This window comes from Aotus nancymaae, unplaced genomic scaffold (genome assembly GCF_030222135.1).
Source record: "Aotus nancymaae isolate 86718 unplaced genomic scaffold, 86718_ANA_hifiasm-v0.15.2.pri h1tg000002l, whole genome shotgun sequence".
Taxonomy (NCBI): domain Eukaryota; kingdom Metazoa; phylum Chordata; class Mammalia; order Primates; family Aotidae; genus Aotus; species Aotus nancymaae.
The window spans coordinates 54,533,650-54,553,359 of record NW_026988413.1 but is presented as its reverse complement, the minus strand read 5'-3'; the positions used below and the strand labels follow the sequence as shown (position 1 = coordinate 54,553,359).

Below are 19,710 nucleotides of genomic sequence, written 5' to 3'. Positions count from 1 at the left end.
TAGTCACTTAAGTGAAATAAAATCTTTATATATACTGAGGTATCATTCATGTTAAATATGTATGGGTTTGTCTATTTTTGCAGCAGTTAACATTTTGGAAACATATCAACAATGATTTAATCTTTATCATTCCTGGAAACTACTGGGAGGCCCATCAGATAGGTAGTTACCTGGGTTTGCTGAAGTCTGAAAAGTACATCTCTGCTAGCAGGTGCCACTGGATGCCCCCGTTGTTGCTGTACTGAAGGAGGACACCCTCCTCTCTGCTGTCAGGCTTGTTGCATGAAGCACTCTCTCCGCCTATCTGGATATAGAACTGGACAAAATCCACCCAAGAAGTATCCAGGTCCCAGCTCACCAACTGTCTTTTCCCAGCCTTTCAGAAAAGCAGAAGAATCAAATTCAATAATCTGGAAGTTCTTTGGCCTTTTGTTGTTTCAGTTTCAAATTCACATAGACATCTTAGCCCTATGTGGAAATGGTCTTGTCCCCATTTACTGGGGAGAGAGGTGAATTACGTCATTTAGTTGTTTCTGATCTGACGACTATGGTAACTGTTGCTGGATACCTTTGCTTAATGTCTTCATTACTGATTCCGGGACTGGGTTATGAGAGCCCCTTGGGAATTGCTAATTATACCAAAGAATACTAGAAAGTTTTTTTTTAAAAGCAAAATTAATTTTACTTAAAACACTCCCAATCCTTACTTTCATATCTCCTGTAGGCAAAACAATGAAGATGAAAGATGATATACTTTGAAATCTGTTGGAGCTGGGTTTGAATCTCAGCCCATTATTCATACTGATCACTAGCTGTGTGACCTTTCTGAGCTTTTACCTTCCTCAAAGATACAATATGGATAATACTACCTTCCTCATATGGTGTTGTGACAATGAGATGAAATAACATGTTGCATGGAACTTGCCAGTACATGGCATACTTTCCTGAAGGAACATCCTCTCCAGAGATATGCCCCTGACCCTCCTGTCCTGTGGGAATTAAAGTAGACCAGGCAAGATAGAAATGTCTTGACAAAAATAAAGAGTACTTGAGGCTGGGCACAGTAGCTCATGCCTGTAATCCCAGCACTTTGGGAGGCTGAGGCGGGCGGATCACCTGACATCAGGAGTTTGAGACCAGCCTGGCCAACATAGAGAAACCCTGTCTCTACTAAAAATACAAAAATTAGCCAGGCATGCACCTGTCATCTCAGCTATTCAGGAGGCTGAGGCAGGAGAATCATTTGAACCTGGAGATGGAGGTTGCAGTGAGCTGAGATCAGGCCACTGCACTCCAGCTTGGGTGACAGAATGAGACTCTGTCTCAAGGAAGAAAATAAAGTCATTGAATAGACTCTCTCAGGGTCCTTGTCTCCCTCCTCTCTCTCAGGGGTTAGGAGAGATCATTTAAATAAAATGTTGCAACCACTAAGCGGTCTGTGTCCTAAAAGTGTTACAAATTTCCTCAAATCCAGTAATTAAGACACAGACCATTTAGTGGTTGTAACATTTTATTTAAATGATCTTTTGCTTAGTCAGTCCCCTGCAGGTTACAGTCCTGTGGTGAGGTGTCAGACAGAAAGTAACAAGGTTTGTCATTGTTCCTGTTGTTCAAAATGATTTCAGCTAATGGGGCTGAAGAAGGCTTTGCTTATGAGATTCTTCTACCTAAACAGATTTGTCCAAAGCTCATCCATGGATTTCTCTGAGCTGGTCTCTGAGATCCCCCAGGTAGTTCAATTAAAAGTCTGGAGGAAAACCTGAGATGGTATACGTAGTATTAGAGAAAAGTGGCTCTCACACTTGTGATTTAAACTCTAATCCACTAAATTAATTAATAAAGGGTTTCAGTTATTAGAAGTCACAGGGGAAACACTTCGGGCTAATTAAAAGACTATATTGCTACTGATAGCTCTAAAGCCAATTAAGAGTTTTCAAAATAAATAAGGGTGCTAGCAAAATGAGAACTGAAGTTAATTTAGAGACAGAAACTTATTCTTTGGAAATCTCCATTTTAGGTATGTATTTGAGGAAATCTTGTAAGTCATCTGCATATTTAAGTTGTTATATGTGTCTTTCAATTTTTCCTGTTGTTGATTTGGAATATTGTAAGTGAGAAACACCTCAGAGATCCTAGCATTTTCAAGCCTCAGGATCATTACAGGAAGAATGATTTTTGGAAGAAAAACTAACGAACCTAGCAGGTTAATTCCAATCCAGCAAACTCCTATGAAAAACTTGGCATGTGGAAATGAGCCAGAAGGATAAAGACCTAAGGTGAGGAGAACTGTAAGAATCCAATCCAATTATCACAATTAGTTGGCTGGAATGATTGCTGTACTGTGATATTCAGAGTAGTGTTGTTTTTCCAGGAGACTACGGTGTTAGTCTACAGAGGTTCTGAAAGAATGTTTTGTGGGATTTTTGCAAATGATGGGAAATATCACACAAATGCTTAGTTTGGCACTGAAAGTGTTTTTTCCTAGAGAATAGCACAAATCATTTTCTTTTGTTTGGTGACCTGAAATGCTGAACATTGTTTTAAAGGAAGGGGGAAAAAAAAAAATGGGAAATGTCTCATGGCAAAGTTTTTGCCAGAATTAAGAATCTGATGTAACATATGCTTTGCAGTTTTTGTTACACTCTGATAGATGTATTTATGTGTATATGCGCACATATACACATGTAATGTGTGTGTGTGTGTGTGCGCGTGCACGCGCATATGTATTGGAGTAATAATATTGTACCATTCCTGGTGTATGGAAAATCGCCTCCAATTGCCCCTCAAATTCTAGGTTAAAATGAATTGCTTTAAGGGTTCAGATAACAAAAAACAAACAAGTTTTAACAGGTAAGCTTTCAGAATCTAGAACCTTTATAACAAAACCTTCAAAACATTTCATGACTAATTACTTTTTGATTTCCATTAAAGTCTTTTTAAATTAATAAAAATGTCACTAGAAAGCAATTGTTTACTTGAAAATAATCATTTCTTTAGAATCTTTTATTGTTTCCCAATTTTCTTTCTTAATTTTTTTCATTCATATATTTAGTTCTTTCTTCAACAATTATACCAGGCTGAACACCATGTGTTATAAAAACAAACATGAAAGAATTCACAGACTTCTGGCAGAGACAGGAATAGCAACTGAGGGCTGCAGAACCAGTCCTGATTTCCTTACAAGCCTCATTTGGTCATATGATCACTTATTAATTTTCCAATCTATTTAGTCTCAAGAGTATGTATTGATTCATAAATGTCTAGTGCATGACATGCATCTAGGCTGAACACCTTAGCCAGAGTTTGGCTCAGTATGTGGAACTCTGCATTCTGCTTGGTATTGTGAGGATAAATTAAAATATGATCTTTATATGTAAAAATCAGAGAGGAATTCTAAGAAAAGACAGAAGTACAGTTTTCCAGAGCTCCAGAAAGCTCCAGGGAGGCAGTGGGATTTGGACAGAACACTGAAAATTTTATGTGAATGCCGAGAAGATGGAAGGTATAATGGTAGGCAGTGGCAAAAGCTTGGATGGTGAGAAGAGCTTCGTGGCTGGAGCAAAGGGCTCGTGCCTAGAAAACGAACGTAAGTTATGTAGTTAGGGCAGGAGTATTGGAGACCATCTTAAATATTTGTGATCGGATGGGGAAAGAATGGAAGTATGTATGTATGTATTATTTATTTATGTATTTGAGACGGGATCGTGCTGTCAACCAGGCCGGAGTGTAATGGTGTGATCATAGCTCACCGCAACCTCAAACTCCTAGGCTCAAGCGATCCTTCTGCCTCATTCTCCTGAGTAGTTTCGAGAACAGGCATGTCCCACTATGCCTGGCTAATTTTATTTTACTGTTTTAGGGACAGGCTCTTGCCATGTTAAGAGCTTGGGCTGCTCTTAAACTCCTGGCTTCAAGTGATACTCCACCTCAGCCTCACAAAGCGCTAGAATTACAGGCATGAACCACATCTGGCTGGAAATAAGTTTTAGATAATATGATCTAGGCTGGTGTGCAAATGGTCTAAGGAACCCTTCCTTTGGGTTATTGCCCCTTCACTTCAACATGCTTGCTGGTGGAGGCTGACAGACTATGTATTCACCTTGTCACCAAACAAGGGAGTGCATGAATCTGGCTACACAATCACAGCACATCATTCCTCCCAGGACACTGTAATTGGCCACAGGAGCCTTCCCTGTTTTTCTCCTATGGAGCAGGTTGGAAAGCTCTGTGGCTATGGTTCCGTTCTGATAGTGACAGCTGGGTCTACTCTTTTTTTTTTTTTTAAATATATATTTTTAATTGTACTTTAGGTTCTGGGGTATATGTGCAGATCATGCAGGATTGTTGCACAGGTACATACATGGCAATGTGGTTTGCTGCCTCCATCCCCCCATCACCTATATCTGGCATTTCTCCCCATGTTATCCCTCCCCAACCTCCCTAACCCCCGCTGTCCCTCCCCTAGTCCCCCACAACAGACCCCAGTGTGTGATGCTCCCCTCCTTGTGTCCATGTGTTCTCATTGTTCAACACCCGCCTATCAGTGAGAACATGCAGTGTTTGATTTTCTGTTCTTGTGTCAGTTTGCTGAGAATGATGGTTTCCAGATTCATCCATATCCCTACAAAGGATACGAACTCATCCTTTTTTATGGCTGCATATTCCATGGTGTGTATGTGCCACATTTTCCTTGTCCAGTCTATCATCGATGGGCATTTGGGTTGGTTCCAGGTCTTTGCTATTGTAAACAGTGCTGCAATGAACATACGTGTGCCTGTGTCTTTATATTAGAATGATTTATACTCTTAAGGGGAAAGTTCTGTGAGCATCTGGGTTACTGGTTCCAGATCTCTCTCATGCCAGTCCCATTTAAGCCCTCCTTGTGTTTTCCTTCTATGGACCAAATTTCTCCCTTTTAAAAACTTAAGATAGTTCCTCTTACTTAAGAATTCAAAACAGTTCTGAATGAATCAACAGAAAAAAAATAACCCAGGGATATTTTGACAAAAATTTAGCGGGAAAGTGGAACTGGAAGGGGCAGAGAATAATTTTACTTTTGAAATGATGATTTTTAGTTAGTTGCAGGGCACAAATGTGAAAATATCCAATAAGACAAATTTGGAATTTATTCTCATCAAATGCAGTTATGATACCTAACACATACGATCTTGTTCTGCATTCCTAACACTATTCTTTACTCTTTACCTGCATCAACTCACGTATTCCTCTCAATATCCACATTTCGGTCAGGAAACTTGAGATACAGAGAGTTGTCATAATGTTGCAAGGTGAACCAATCAGTAAATTTTGGAGCCCAGATCATCTGACTTCAGAGATCATCTTGAATTAAGTGGAAGAAATATTGATATGTAACCCTTTACATGTTAAAATGTGTGTGTGTGTGTGTGTGTGTGTGTGTGTGTTTGCTCACTGGAGTGTCTGAGTACATATTGGTAAAAGATTCACAATCTTATGTTAAAATTGATGCTTATAGGAAGCACAACCTTTCCATTTTCTGAACAATTATACAGGGGGTCCAGATATGTGCAATGCATTTTGATAAGTGAGTGACTATTATCTTTAACAATAACCATCAGGGAGGAGGACCCTCAATGTCAATGGATAGGAAATACTGTTAAATGGACTCCTTCCTTGATTTTCTTTAATTTTCCCTCTTGTTTACTTGCTATTTCTTTGTTCTTCACCTGCATTAAAACAAAACCTGTAGCTATTTTTGTATTTGCATAAATTAACACATCCTGGATTTCTGCCTGAACAGATTCTGCAACATATCATCCCTGTGGCATATCACCTGTCTACTTGTTACACGATGTAAAGTGGGACACCTCCAGTTGCCTCAGAATTGGTGGCTATATTACCTGCTTGAACAAAGTGATTTTAAGCACATTCTAAAGAGAGCTGCTAACAATTAGGGTTAGACATGTTGCTCAGGTTGGAGACCGGACCTGCTCTCCTTTTAGTCCCTTTCAAGGCTATAGAAGGACACAGACTGGAGGGGAGAGAAAGAGAATGTCCTGCTTAGACTGTAGTGAGGGAGGAGAGAAATGTGGTTACCCTTATCCCATCCCTAACCAAGCCACACAGGTTGGGGTATTCCAAGAGCATCAATTTTAGTGATTCTGGCTGGCACCTCAGTCCCTAGTTGGTTTCTAGCACTCTGCATGCCTAATCTGTTACTACCACTGGAAAAGCTGACTACTGCAAGAAAAACTTTCATTCAGAGTCCCACATCAGTAGATGCCACCAGCAGCCACCAAATGAAGCCAGAATAGGACCTGAGATGTCTGCCCACCCCAGACAGCTATTTCTAGAGAGGAACAGCTCTACATACACCGACTCTCACTGCTATTTCTCCTTCCAATCATATTCCTAAAGTTAATGGATTGTCAGATTTAATAAACATTTGAAGAAGGGCTTCCTATATGTTATGAACTGTTCTACGTGATTTACCAATATTAACTCACTTAATCTACATACTAATCCTCATGAGGTAGATACTCCATATCCTTGCTTTACAGATGGGGAATCTAAGTCACCAGGAGGTTAAATAATGTGCTTCAAAAAATCACAGAACCAGGAAGTGGTCAAATTGAATGGAAACAGGCAATCTGGCTCCAGAGTTGCTGCCCTTAACCTGTAGGCTCATCCCCTTCTCACTCTCAGGCCTCACACTGACACACCTGCCAAAGGCCAGGGTGAGAAGAGACCAAGAGCTTTCCCTACTCAAACTTCTTCAAGACACAAGCCTGGTTGGAAGTGGAGGAAAGGAAAGCAATGGTATTTACAACAAGTACAAGAGGGTAGAAGTTTTAAACTGGCTTAACCTGATATTTTAGTAACCAAAACAAAACACACACACACACACACACACACACACACACACACACACACGCGTGCGCGAATTTCCCAATATGTAGCTAAGGAATAGGAATTTGACAAAGCCCAGTCAAAACTAAGGAACACGGGCAACAATAAAACCATTTCACATTTGTACATTTGGAGTTCAGAGTCCCTTATTAAATAGCCATTGCTGCAACGACTTATCCCAGTTGTTGGCCATACCTTGCTGAAGTACAGAGATGATCCAGAAGAGATGACCCCACATCCTTGTTCTGGTTTTACAATTTCTCCCCCAATAACCTCTTGCCAGTCAGACTCCCAACCATTCTGGTTCTCAAAGTCTGACATAATTGTGGAAGGAAGGGCAGCTTCTGGGTGGCATTCAGTGCCTTGGTATCCCTGGTCACACCTATGAGAGAGCAGGGCTGAGTAGACAAGTTACAGGCCCGCCTGACAATGCAGTGGCCCCTGACCTCAACTATTTCCCATGTCTTACTTTTGCTCAGGTCTTACCATTCGCACTAGATTTTTCCCTACAGTGTCAACCTGGGTATGTGGTAGGAACAATCTTCAGTTTTTCATACTCCCCTTAAAACTGAAAGAATCTTTTCTTAAAAGAAATAATGCTATAAGTGTAGAATTTGGGCATCAAGTATTTATGAAGAAGGTGTGTGTGCTTATGTGTGTGTGTTGGGGGTGAGGTGGGGTGAGGGATAGTGGGATTTCCCTACAGCCTTAAAAAGTCACACACAAATGTCTGTAAGTGTCTGTCTGTTCAACCAACATGCAACGCAGGCCAAATTTTATAGTTCCTTTTTCTGATTAAACTATGCCTCTTTCAGAGTCTTTAGGTATTCAAGTGTGTTGCTGTGTCCTCATTAGCAATAATCACCATCTCCTCATGTATAGAACCTTAAATTTATGGTGAAGTGGTGTGAGAGAGCACGCAGCAGGGTTTGACTAGTGCTCTAAGACTCTCAGGGCATGAAAAGGGAAACAATGGCAAGCCTCGTTTAATAAACTCTGAAGTTGAAGCCCAGGAAGCCTTGTCTTTAGGTTAGAGTTTGAGGTTTAGAATATATAGTTTTATACTTATTTTAATGTAACAATATTTTTTATATCTAAAATAATAACAGAAAGGATGACTTGTTTCTTTTGGCTATTTCATTATTTATCGGTCTATCCAGATCACTCTGATGGCAATTGCTGTAGTATCCTCCAGCCACAAATCTTGAGAAACATGGACTCCATTGTGCTTTCTGGTGCACGTACCTGCACATGCCATGATCACATGAGCCATGCCCACTGCACATGTTGGGGCACTGCTGCCCAATGTAAATGCTGTCCAAAGCCCACTCGTCTTGAGCTGTGTAATAGCTCTGGCTCCAACGGAAGCGGGTGGCACTGGACCTAGAAACAAGGTATAGTAACAAAAACAGTGTTTCACCTGAAAGGCAGTGACATTGGCAAAGAATGTCAGAGTCTAAAATCTTTCGGCTCACTAACTTTCTGGAACTTGAGTTTAGCTGGCATCATTTTTCTTTAATTTCCACTTAATTATTATGGAATGCAACAATTCTATCATGAAAGAAAGTTAAAGAGAAATCTGTCTATTGAATGCAATTTGATCTTAATTTGAGATGTTTTAGAGAAGAATGCATTATCAGATTTTGTTGGTTATAAAGATTTGTTGTTAGAAAAAGAAAAGTACTAAGAAACAATATTAAAAAATAAAGACATCTACTTATCTACTAAACTGAGCCTATCTTTTTTTTTTCTTAAGATGGAGTCTCGAGGAGATCCAAGATGGCCGCTTAGGAGGAACTCGGGAATGCAGCTCCGAGAGAAAGCACAGAGGGTGAGTGGACGCCGTATTTCCAGACTGATTTTTACTGCCCACAGACCAGGAGATTCACACGCAGAGAAGCCACACGGGTCGCCAGCACCGCTGGCGCCGCTGGCTTGAACGGCGCAGCCGCTGGGCCGGCACCCTGAGGCAACGGCTCACGGTACAAAGTGAGAGAGTCTGAGTCCCCTATAAGCCAGCAAGGGGAGCTGAAACGGGGAGCCAGGCCAGCGCCACGAATCTCAGAGCCGCGGCTTTAGCCAACGCAGCGGCTCCGGAGGCAGATCAGATGAGACGGTGTCCCCTCTTACCCAGCAAGAAGACCTGAAACACAACTGAAACCGGGACGGTCCAGCTCTGTGGAGGAGGGGCGTTCTCCATAGGCACCCTGCTGTTCTCTACCAAGGCAATCCGCCACTACAGAGACTCCGTCACTACAGGGGCGGGCCAACATATCGGAAGCAGTTCTAACCACACCCAGAAGTTCACACGGAAGCTGGGTGGAGCCCACAGCAGCTTAGCGAAGCCTCTGCAACCTGAGTGTGACTAGGCTGCCACCTTGTGGGCAGGGAAAACAGCAACCGCACAGGGGAACATCATAAAACCGTAACTCCCTGGGACAGAACACCTGGGGGGAAGAGCAGGGGGTTTATGAGTTCTGCCACAGCAGACTTAAAATTACCAAAATCAGAAAGACAACAACTACAAAGTCAACAGGTGGATAAATCCACAAAGATGGGAAGAAACCAGCGCAAAAAGGATGAAAACACCCAAAACCAGAACACTTCTCCTCCTACAAGGGATCACAACTCCTCACCAGCAAGGGAACAAGACTGGATGGAGAATGAGTGTGATGAAATGACAGAATCAGCTTTCAGAAAGTGGATAATAAGAAACTTCCGTGAGCTAAAAGAACATGTTCTAACCCAATGCAAAGAAACTAAGAACCTTGAAAAAAGACTTGACGAAATGCTAACAAGAATGGACAACTTAGAGAGGAATATGAGCGAATTGATGGAGCTGAAAAACACAACACGAGAACTTCGTGAAGCATGCACAAGTTTCAACAGCCGAATTGACCAAGCAGAAGAAAGGATATCAGAGGTCGAAGATCAACTCAATGAAATAAAACGAGAAGGCAAGATTAGAGAAAACAGGGTAAAAAGGAATGAACAAAGTCAACAAGAAATATGGGACTATGTGAAAAGACCTAATCTACGTTTGATAGGTGTACCTGAATGTGACGAAGAGAATGCATCCAAGCTGGAAAATACTCTTCAGGATATTATCCAGGAAAACTTCCCCAACCTAACAAGGCAGGCCGAGATTCAAGTCCAGGAAATACAGAGAACACCACAAAGATACTCCTCTAGAAGAGCAACCCCAAGACACATAATCATCAGATTCACCAGGGTTGAAATGAAGGAGAAAATACTAAGGGCAGCCAGAGAGAAAGGTCGGGTTACCCACAAAGGGAAGCCCATCAGACTCACTGCAGATCTCTCAGCAGAAACCCTACAGGCCAGAAGAGAGTGGGGGCCGATATTCAACATCCTTAAGGAAAAGAACTTTCAACCCAGAATTTCGTATCCAGCCAAACTAAGCTTCATAAGTGAAGGAAAAATAAAATCCTTTGTGAACAAGCAAGAACTCAGAGAGTTCATCACCACCAGACCAGCTCTACAAGAGCTCCTGAAGGAGGCACTACACATAGAAAAGAACAACCAGTACCAGCCACTCCAAAAACACACGAAAAGGTAAAGAGCATCAACACAATGAAGAATCTGCATCAACCAAAGGGCAAAACAGCCACCTAGCACCAAAATGACAGGATCGAATTCACACATAACAATATTAACCCTAAATGTAAACGGACTAAATGCCCCAATCAAAAGACACAGACTGGCAAATTGGATAAAAAGCCAAAACCCATCAGTGTGCTGTATCCAGGAAACCCATCTCGCATGCAAGGATACACAAAGGCTCAAAATAAAGGGATGGAGGAAGATTTACCAAGCAAATGGAGAGCAAAAAAAAGCAGGAGTTGCAATTCTCATCTCTGATAAAATAGACTTTAAAGCAACAAAGATCAAAAGAGACAAAGAAGGACATTACATAATGGTAAAAGGATCAATGCAGCAAGAAGAGCTAACGATCCTAAATATATATGCACCTAATACAGGAGCACCCAGATACATAAGGCAAGTTCTTAAAGACTTACAAAGAGACTTAGACTCCCACACAATAATAGTGGGAGACTTCAACACACCATTGTCAATATTAGACAGATCAACGAGACAGAAAATTAACAAGGATATCCAGGACTTGAACTCAGACCTGGAACAAGCAAACCTAATAGACATTTACAGAACTCTCCACCCCAAATCCACAGAATATACATTCTTCTCAGCACCACATCACACCTACTCTAAAATTGACCACATAATTGGAAGTAAATCACTCCTCAGCAAATGCAAAAGAACGGAAACCATAACAAACAGTCTCTCAGACCACAGTGCAATCAAGTTAGATCTCAGAATTCAGAAACCAACCCAGAACCGCACAGCCTCATGGAAAATGAACAACTTTCTCCTGAATGTTGACTGGATAAACAATGAAATGAAGGCAGAAATAAAGACGTTCTTCGAAACCAACGAGAATGAAGACACCACATACCAGAATCTCTGGGACACATTTAAAGCAGTCTCTAGAGGAAAATATATAGCAATAAGTGCCCACATGAGAAGAAAGGAGAGATCTAAAATTGACACCCTATCGTCAAAATTGAAAGAGCTAGAGGAGCAAGATCAAAAAAACTCAAAACCTAGCAGAAGACAAGAAATAACTAAGATCAAAGCAGAATTGAAGGAGATAGAGACACGAAAAACCCTTCAAAAAATCAATAAATCCAGGAGCTGGTTTTTTGAAAAGATCAACAAAATAGACAGACCACTAGCCAGACTAATAAAAAAGAAAAGAGAGAATAATCAAATAGATGCAATAAAAAATGACAAAGGGGATATCACCACAGATTCCACAGAAATTCAAACCATCATCAGAGATTATTACAAACAACTCTATGCACATAAATTAGAAAACCTGGAGGAAATGGATAAATTCCTGGACAGCTGCCTCCTGCCAAGCCTAAACCAGGAAGAAGTCGAAACCCTGAATAGACCAATAACAAGGTCTGAAGTCGAGGCAGCAATTAAGAGCCTACCACCCAAAAAAAGCCCAGGTCCAGATGGGTTCACAGCCGAATTCTACCAGACATACAAAGAGGAACTGATACCATTCATACTGAAACTATTCCAAATAATCCAAAAAGAGGGAATTCTTCCCAAATCATTTTATGAGACCAACATCATCCTAATACCAAAACCTGGCAGAGACTCAACGAGAAAAGAAAACTACAGGCCAATATCCATGATGAACATAGATGCAAAAATCTTCAATAAAATAATGGCAAGCCGATTACAACAGCACATCAAAAAGCTTATCCACCATGATCAAGTAGGATTCATCCCGGGGATGCAAGGCTGGTTCAATATACGCAAGTCTATAAATGTAATTCACCACATAAACAGAACCAAAGACAAAAACCACATGATTATCTCAATTGATGCAGAGAAGGCCTTCGACAAAATTCAACAGCCCTTTATGCTAAAAACCCTCAATAAACTAGGTATCGATGGAACGTATCTCAAAATAATAAAAGCTATTTATGACAAACCGACAGCCAATATCATACTGAACGGGCAAAAACTGGAAGCATTCCCTTTGAAATCTGGCACTAGACAAGGATGCCCTCTCTCACCACTCCTATTCAATATAGTACTGGAAGTTCTAGCCAGAGCAATCAGGCAAGAAAAAGAAATAAAGGGTATTCAATTAGGAAAGGAGGAAGTCAAATTGTCTCTATTTGCAGACGACATGATTGTATATCTAGAAGACCCCCTCATCTCAGCCCAAAAGCTCCTGAAACTGATAAGCAACTTCAGCAAAGTCTCAGGATACAAAATCAATGTGCAAAAATCACAAGCGTTCCTATACACCAATAACAGACTTAAAGAGAGCCAAATCAAGAACGAACTGCCATTCACAATTGCTACAAAGAGAATAAAATACCTAGGAATACAACTAACAAGGAATGTAAAGGACCTCTTCAAGGAGAACTACAAATCACTGCTCAACGAAATAAGAGAGGACACAAACAGATGGAGAAACATTCCATGTTCATGGTTAGGAAGAATTAATATCGTGAAAATGCCCATACTGCCCAAAGTAATATACAGATTCAATGCTATCCCCATCAAGCTACCAATGACCTTCTACACAGAACTGGAAAAAACCACCTTAAACTTCATATGGAACCAAAAGAGAGCCCGCATAGCCAAGTCAATTCTAAGCAAAAAGAACAAAGCAGGAGGCATCACACTACCAGACATCAAACTCTACTACAAGGCTACAGTAATCAAAACAGCATGGTACTGGTACCAAAACAGAGATATAGACCAATGGAACAGAACAGAGGCGTCGGAGGCAACACAACATATCTACAACCACCTGATCTTTGACAAACCTGATAAAAACAAGCAATGGGGAAAGGATTCCCTGTTCAATAAGTGGTGTTGGGAAAACTGGCTAGCCATATGCAGAAAGCAGAAACTGGACCCCTTCCTGACACCTTACACTAAAATTGACTCCAGATGGATTAAAGACTTAAACATAAGACCTAACACCATAAAAACACTAGAAGGAAACCTAGGCAAAACCATTCAGGACATAGGCGTAGGCAAGGACTTCATGACCAAAACACCAAAAGCATTGGCAACAAAAGCCAAAATAGACAAATGGGACCTAATCAAACTCCACAGCTTCTGCACAGCAAAAGAAACAGTCAATAGAGTGAATCGGCAACCAACAGAATGGGAAAAAATTTTTGCAGCCTACCCATCTGACAAAGGGCTGATATCCAGAATTTACAACGAGCTAAAACAGATTTACAAGAAAAAAACAAACAAGTCCATTCAAAAGTGGGCGAAGGACATGAACAGATACTTTACAAAAGAAGACATACATGAGGCCAACAAGCATATGAAAAAATGCTCATCATCACTGGTCATTAGAGAAATGCAAATCAAAACTACATTGAGATACCATCTCACACCAGTTAGAATGGCAATCATTAAAAAATCTGGAGACAACAGATGCTGGAGAGGATGTGGAGAAATAGGAACACTTTTACACTGTTGGTGGGAGTGTAAATTAGTTCAACCATTGTGGAAAACAGTGTGGCGATTCCTCAAGGACCTAGAAATAGAAATTCCATTTGACCCAGCAATCCCATTACTGGGCATATATCCAAAGGATTATAAATCGTTCTACTATAAGGACACATGCACACGAATGTTCATAGCAGCACAGTTTACAATAGCAAAGACCTGGAACCAACCCAAATGCCCATCGATGATAGACTGGACAGGAAAAATGTGGCACATATACACCATGGAATATTATGCAGCCATTAAAAACGAGGAGTTCGCGTCCTTTGTAGGGACATGGATGAACCTGGAAACCATCATTCTCAGCAAACTGACACAAGAACACAAAATCAAACACCACATGTTCTCACTCATAGGCGGGTGTTGAACAAGGAGAACACATGGACACAGGGAGGGGAGCACTATACATGGGGGTCTGTTGTGGGGGAGTGGGGGGGACAGCGGGGGGGTGGGGAATTGGGGAGGGATAGCATGGGGAGAAATGCCAGATATGGGTGAAGGGGAGGAAGGCAGCAAATCACACTGCCACGTATGCACCTAAGCATCAACCTTGCATGTTTTTCACATGTACCCCAAAACCTAAAATGCAATAAAAAAAAAAAAAAAAAAAAAAAAAAAAAAAAGATGGAGTCTCGCTCTGTTTCCCAGGCTGGACTGGAGTGGCGCAATCTCAGCTCATTACAACTTCCACTTCCCAGGTTCAAGTGATTCTTCTGCCTCAGACTCCCAAGTAGCTGGGATTACAGGCACATGCCACCATACCTATCTAATTTTTGTATTTTCAGTAGAGACGGGATTTCACCATGTTAGCCAAGCTGATCTTGAACTCCTGACCTCAGATAATCCACCTGCCTCAGCCTCCCAAAGTGCTGGAATTATAGGCGTGAGCCATCACACCTGGTCTATAAAAGCCTATCTTTTGCAGACAAAAATGTAAGATATTTAATCTTAGAGTTATAGAATTTCTTATAATAGAGTAAGAGTAACAGAATTTCTTACAATAAATACAGTAGTTATTAGAAGACTTTCAGCTAGTTAGTAACAGAAAACAAAAGTTTTGTTTGGGGGTACTGTTTTGGGGTTGAGGGGACATACCACAATGTACTATATTACAAAGAAGAATATCTGGATGCTAAATTCTATTTATTTCTGAAACACTAACTTGCCTGAGTTTCATGGATAAGCTGATTTAAGTGGAGATGAAAATTTAACAGTTCATTACACAGACAGAAACACTTGGGACCTTAATTCACTGAAACTAGTTATAAAGTCCAGAGAAGTGAATATATTGAAAGTAATGTCAAGAAGGTGTCATTCATTGACTGCTACAAAACATTTTAAAAATAATTATAGCATATTTTTCACCTGTAGGAATTTTCAGGGACCTGTGGTTAGTTCTTTTGGTCAAAGGGCTAAATGACACAAACAAACAAAACATGATTTGCAAAATTATTGTGTATGCTCAATTCCACTGAAGGAACCTTTCCCAAACACTATATACAGATATCCTTGATCTTCATGATCCATTAAAGTCTATTGTGTCAATTATCCACATATTAAGTACTCCCTAAGTACCTAACTGACTGCTAAAATTCAGACTAAGCCTTTATGTTTATCAATGATCCATGACTAATAGGTTGTATTTTCATTCCTAGAAGGATAATTCCAGGATTCACTGAGATGCATCCATTTTGCTGCATATCAGTGCTCATCACGGAACATACAATGGGACAGATGCACCACCTCCTCTATGGTAATCGGTTTATATTTGTAATCAAACAGCCATCACGATTTTCATGGTCCCACTAAGAAATGGTTTTTAGAAAAGCCTCCTATAAAAGGAGATTCATTATCTTAGAGCAGAGAGTGCCACAGAATGGAAGTAAATAAGACATATGCACCATGTCATCCTAAAAAGGAAATTCACTCTTTCAAGATCGATTTTAATCTGAGTCCAGTCCTCAGTCATGGGTGACTAGATTGTGAGCTCTTTGGGGATAGGGATATCTTTAGTCTCCATAGTTTCCACAGGAACAGAATAAAGTAGGTGCTCAAAAAAAGTGTGCTAAAAGAGTAAGTCAATGAGTGCATGAACAGGTCAGTAAAAGGCAGCCTGTTTATGACTTTTGTAGGTAACAGAATGAAGAATGTACTAGTAGGTGGGGGACAAGGCCCCCAGGACCCTGGTTCTGCAACTTAGCAGCTGTGTGACCTTTAGTGAGAAATTTAAGCCTTCAGGGGTTTATAGTTCCTCACTTCTCAAATAAAAGGTTTGGGCAAACTAATCTCTAAGATCCCTTCCAGCTCTCTCCTCTGGTGATGTGTTGACCAAGTGACAATTTATTTTCTTCACAGTTACATGCCTATAAAAAACCCATGGCATCCATTAATTTGAGATTTTATTATTTCCAAATGCGAAAATGGGTGGGGGGAAGGGTTTCAGAAACTTGTCTTAGGTTACATAGTTTACGCTTCTAAACAGTCACATGCAGACACATTCTAAATTGTTTTCCAAAGTAAATTAATCCTTACATGCATCTTATGAACTTTGAAAAAACACAGTATTTCCTTAGGACACAGAGCTTCAAGTGGACTATTCCATTTCAAATCACAATCCACAGTTTAATGCGCAGATGTTAATTAAGAGAAAAGGCAGGAAAAAGAGATGAACATTGGCTTCGTTTTTATTGAGGAAAAAAAAATTAGTTGTGTGAGCAATCTCCAGCTGTCACATGTGAGAAGGTCAGGTGCAAAGTCGCTTCTCTGCAGCAGCACTGCTATCGACAGATTCTCTCTCTCGATACAAATATTTAAATTGCTAATTTTTTCTTTCTCTCCTTCTCAAAACTAAGTAATCTTAGGAAGAAAATCTTGTCTACTTCGGACTGAGTCTGAAAGCAGAAATACTGCTGTGTGGGTCATGAAATGAACCTGACTTGCATTTAAAATTCAAACTCTCAGGATTCCTCAAAGCAAAAAAACTTGACTCTTTTATTTGATTTTTCCTTCCCAAATAACTTGAAGACTGATATAAAACAGTATTGAATTGTCTCTTTATAGTTAGGTTACCTGAGGAATCAAGGTAAATGAAGGCTGACTAAATTGTATTTTCTACCTTCAGTGTTCCTGTAATTACATTTACCCAATTATTCCGAAACTCATTCACTCATTAGGTGTTGATTTGTTTATGAAGTCAGTGACTGACAGCTGTTTGGGTCTCATTAGGCCCTGTGCTTATGTAAATGTCTGTCATAAAAACAAAATCAATTTTCATTAGGTAACCAGTGTTCATACACAATATAATTTCTCTAAGCAGGTGTACACATTCAGCATTTCCACTCTAAGTTGCCCTATCTAGCACATTTTCCAAAGTTATCAAATCTTTGAAAATGCAGGGACCACATTTGCTTTTAAGTATTCAATTTATAACTGCGTATGTTTCAATCAAAATGGCAGAATGAGGATTTGGCCAAAAAAAGATTACTGCTACAAACTCCATTCCTTTTCCCCAATGCTTGAGAAAAACCTGCCATTTGCAATAGTTTAAAATTAACAAAATAAATAAAGTTATCAAGAATTCCAAGAAAGGTAAATATACTTTATTTTTATGGCAGAGCTTTTAAGTATTATAGATCCAAAAACGATGACAATAACTAGTAGAATAGGATATTTTTTTGAAATGTAGTAATAATGTTAAGTTTAAATATTAGTAAGAATGTTAAGATAAATATCTTGCTGGGTTATTTGTTTTTTTAAAAAAAACATTTTCACTTTTTTTTTCTCCCATGGCTTTGAAGGAAATTTGGAAAAGCACAATTAAATTACTTTTTACATATACTTAAAGGTATATGGTCAGGGGAATAACTTAGTATAAAACTTTAGTGAAACCTAACCTCATAATCTTAACTATTTATTAAAAGAGATACTTCGTAATAAAACATCTCTTTAGCACATGGAGGCACATTAAGTTAAAATTCTATTTAATTCCCCAATATCCAATAAGCACAACTGCTATGTGCCAGGTATTCCATGGAACTTAAAAGCTTATGGATCAATATGTTTATTTTCATTGTATACTTAACACTGATGACAATTAACCTTTTCTGAGTATACTAAAACTTCCAACTCAGTGGTGCTAACTTTTGAGCTAGAAAATAACAATGTGGCATACAACTTGAGGGTCAAATAACCTGCAAAGGCTTTTCTGATAAGGACAACACTTTCTGAATTTGCCTAAGCTACATTAAATAAGAATAATGGTTCCTAATGTTTCTAGGGATGAAAAGGCATCTCTAAAATATACTATTAGGCTAGGTGTGGTGGCTCACGCCTGTAATTTCAGCATTTTGGAAGGCCAAGGTAGGTGGATCACCTGAGGTCAGGAGTTTAAGACCAGCCTGGCCAATATGACGAAACCCCATCTCTACTAAAAATACAAAAATTAGCTGGGTGTGTTGGTGCACACTTGTAGTTTCAGCTACTTTGGAGGCTGAGGCAGGAGACTCACTTGAACCCAGGAAGTAAAGGTTGTAATGAGCCAAGGTCGTGCCACTGCATTCCAGCCTGGGTGACAGAGCAAGTCTCTATCTCAAAAAAAAAAAAAAAAAAAAAAAATATATATATATATATATATACACACTATCAATATTATCCTAATTTTGATAGGATAATATTTTGTAAGTGTGCTTTACATGTCAATGAGTAAAAAACAACATTTTTTTTTTTTTGACAAAATCTTACTCTGTTGCCAAGCCGGAGTGCAGTGGTGCAATCTCAGCTCACTGCAACCTCTGCCACCTGGGTTCAAGCAATTCCCCTGCCTCAGCCTCCCAAGTAGCTAGGACTACAGGTGCACATGACCATACCTGGATAATTTTATTTATTTATTTTTTGTATTTTAGTAGAGACAGGGTTTCACCATGTTGGCCAGGATGGTCTTGAACTCCTGACCTTGTGATCCGCCCATCTCGACCTCCCGAAGTGCTAGGATTACAGGCGTGGGCCAACAATTTTCATTTCAATTACACCCGGCCAACAATTTTCATATGAGGGAAATATATTTAATTTTAAAATAATGAAAAAATAAACCTCATTAGCTCTGCATTGAGTATGATCAGTATTTCAATTGTTTGAAGTGCTGTTTTGCATAAATTTGACATATATGCTTGGAATACCATTGAAATTAAATAAAAGTCTTGATTATATTCCCAGCAGTAGACATAAAAAAGTAGAATACTAGAGAAAGTAGCAACTTGTTATACAAAGCATTAGTAGAGTATTCAGGAAATGGCTCACAGTTGGAAACAGAAAAATCTGTGGAAATCAAATTTCAAGCACTTTATTCAAACTGACATAATAATGCATCCTTCAAAATAATCAAAAAGGCATTTTTACATAATGCAGGAATTCAATCTTCAACTAAAGAAATAAAAATAACTCTAGGTTGGTATCTAACCCATTTGTTTTTGTGTAAGTTCTAACTTTTATATAAAATAATCTGAAAGGGTTTATTCAGTAATTTTCTTTTTACAAATGAGCTATTGGAAGGCAGATACTACAAAAAAATATAATACTTGTCTCTCTTATGCTTTTTCTTCTGCACAAATTACAGAATCTTAGAACTCCAAGACTGGAGGGACCGTTAAGATCATCTAATTAAACATTATCATTATACTTATAGGGATGTGGCCTTGAAGAGGTTATGAATGGTTAAGATCA

General features: G+C 39.5%; 1 protein-coding gene across 4 annotated transcripts in view; it reads right to left on the bottom strand.

The window, feature by feature from the left end:
- The window catches only part of RELN (reelin), a 527,812-nt gene that overhangs the window by 128,018 nt on the left and 380,084 nt on the right, over positions 1–19,710 (bottom strand). For all 4 annotated transcript variants that reach the window (XM_021673084.2, XM_021673089.2, XM_064374717.1 and 1 more), the window contains exons 23-25: positions 8,134–8,271; positions 7,084–7,270; positions 171–376 (exon numbers count right to left, since the gene is read on the bottom strand). In XM_021673084.2, coding sequence (XP_021528759.2) covers positions 171–376; positions 7,084–7,270; positions 8,134–8,271 — 531 coding nt within the window. The remainder of the gene's footprint in view (positions 1–170; positions 377–7,083; positions 7,271–8,133; positions 8,272–19,710) is intronic.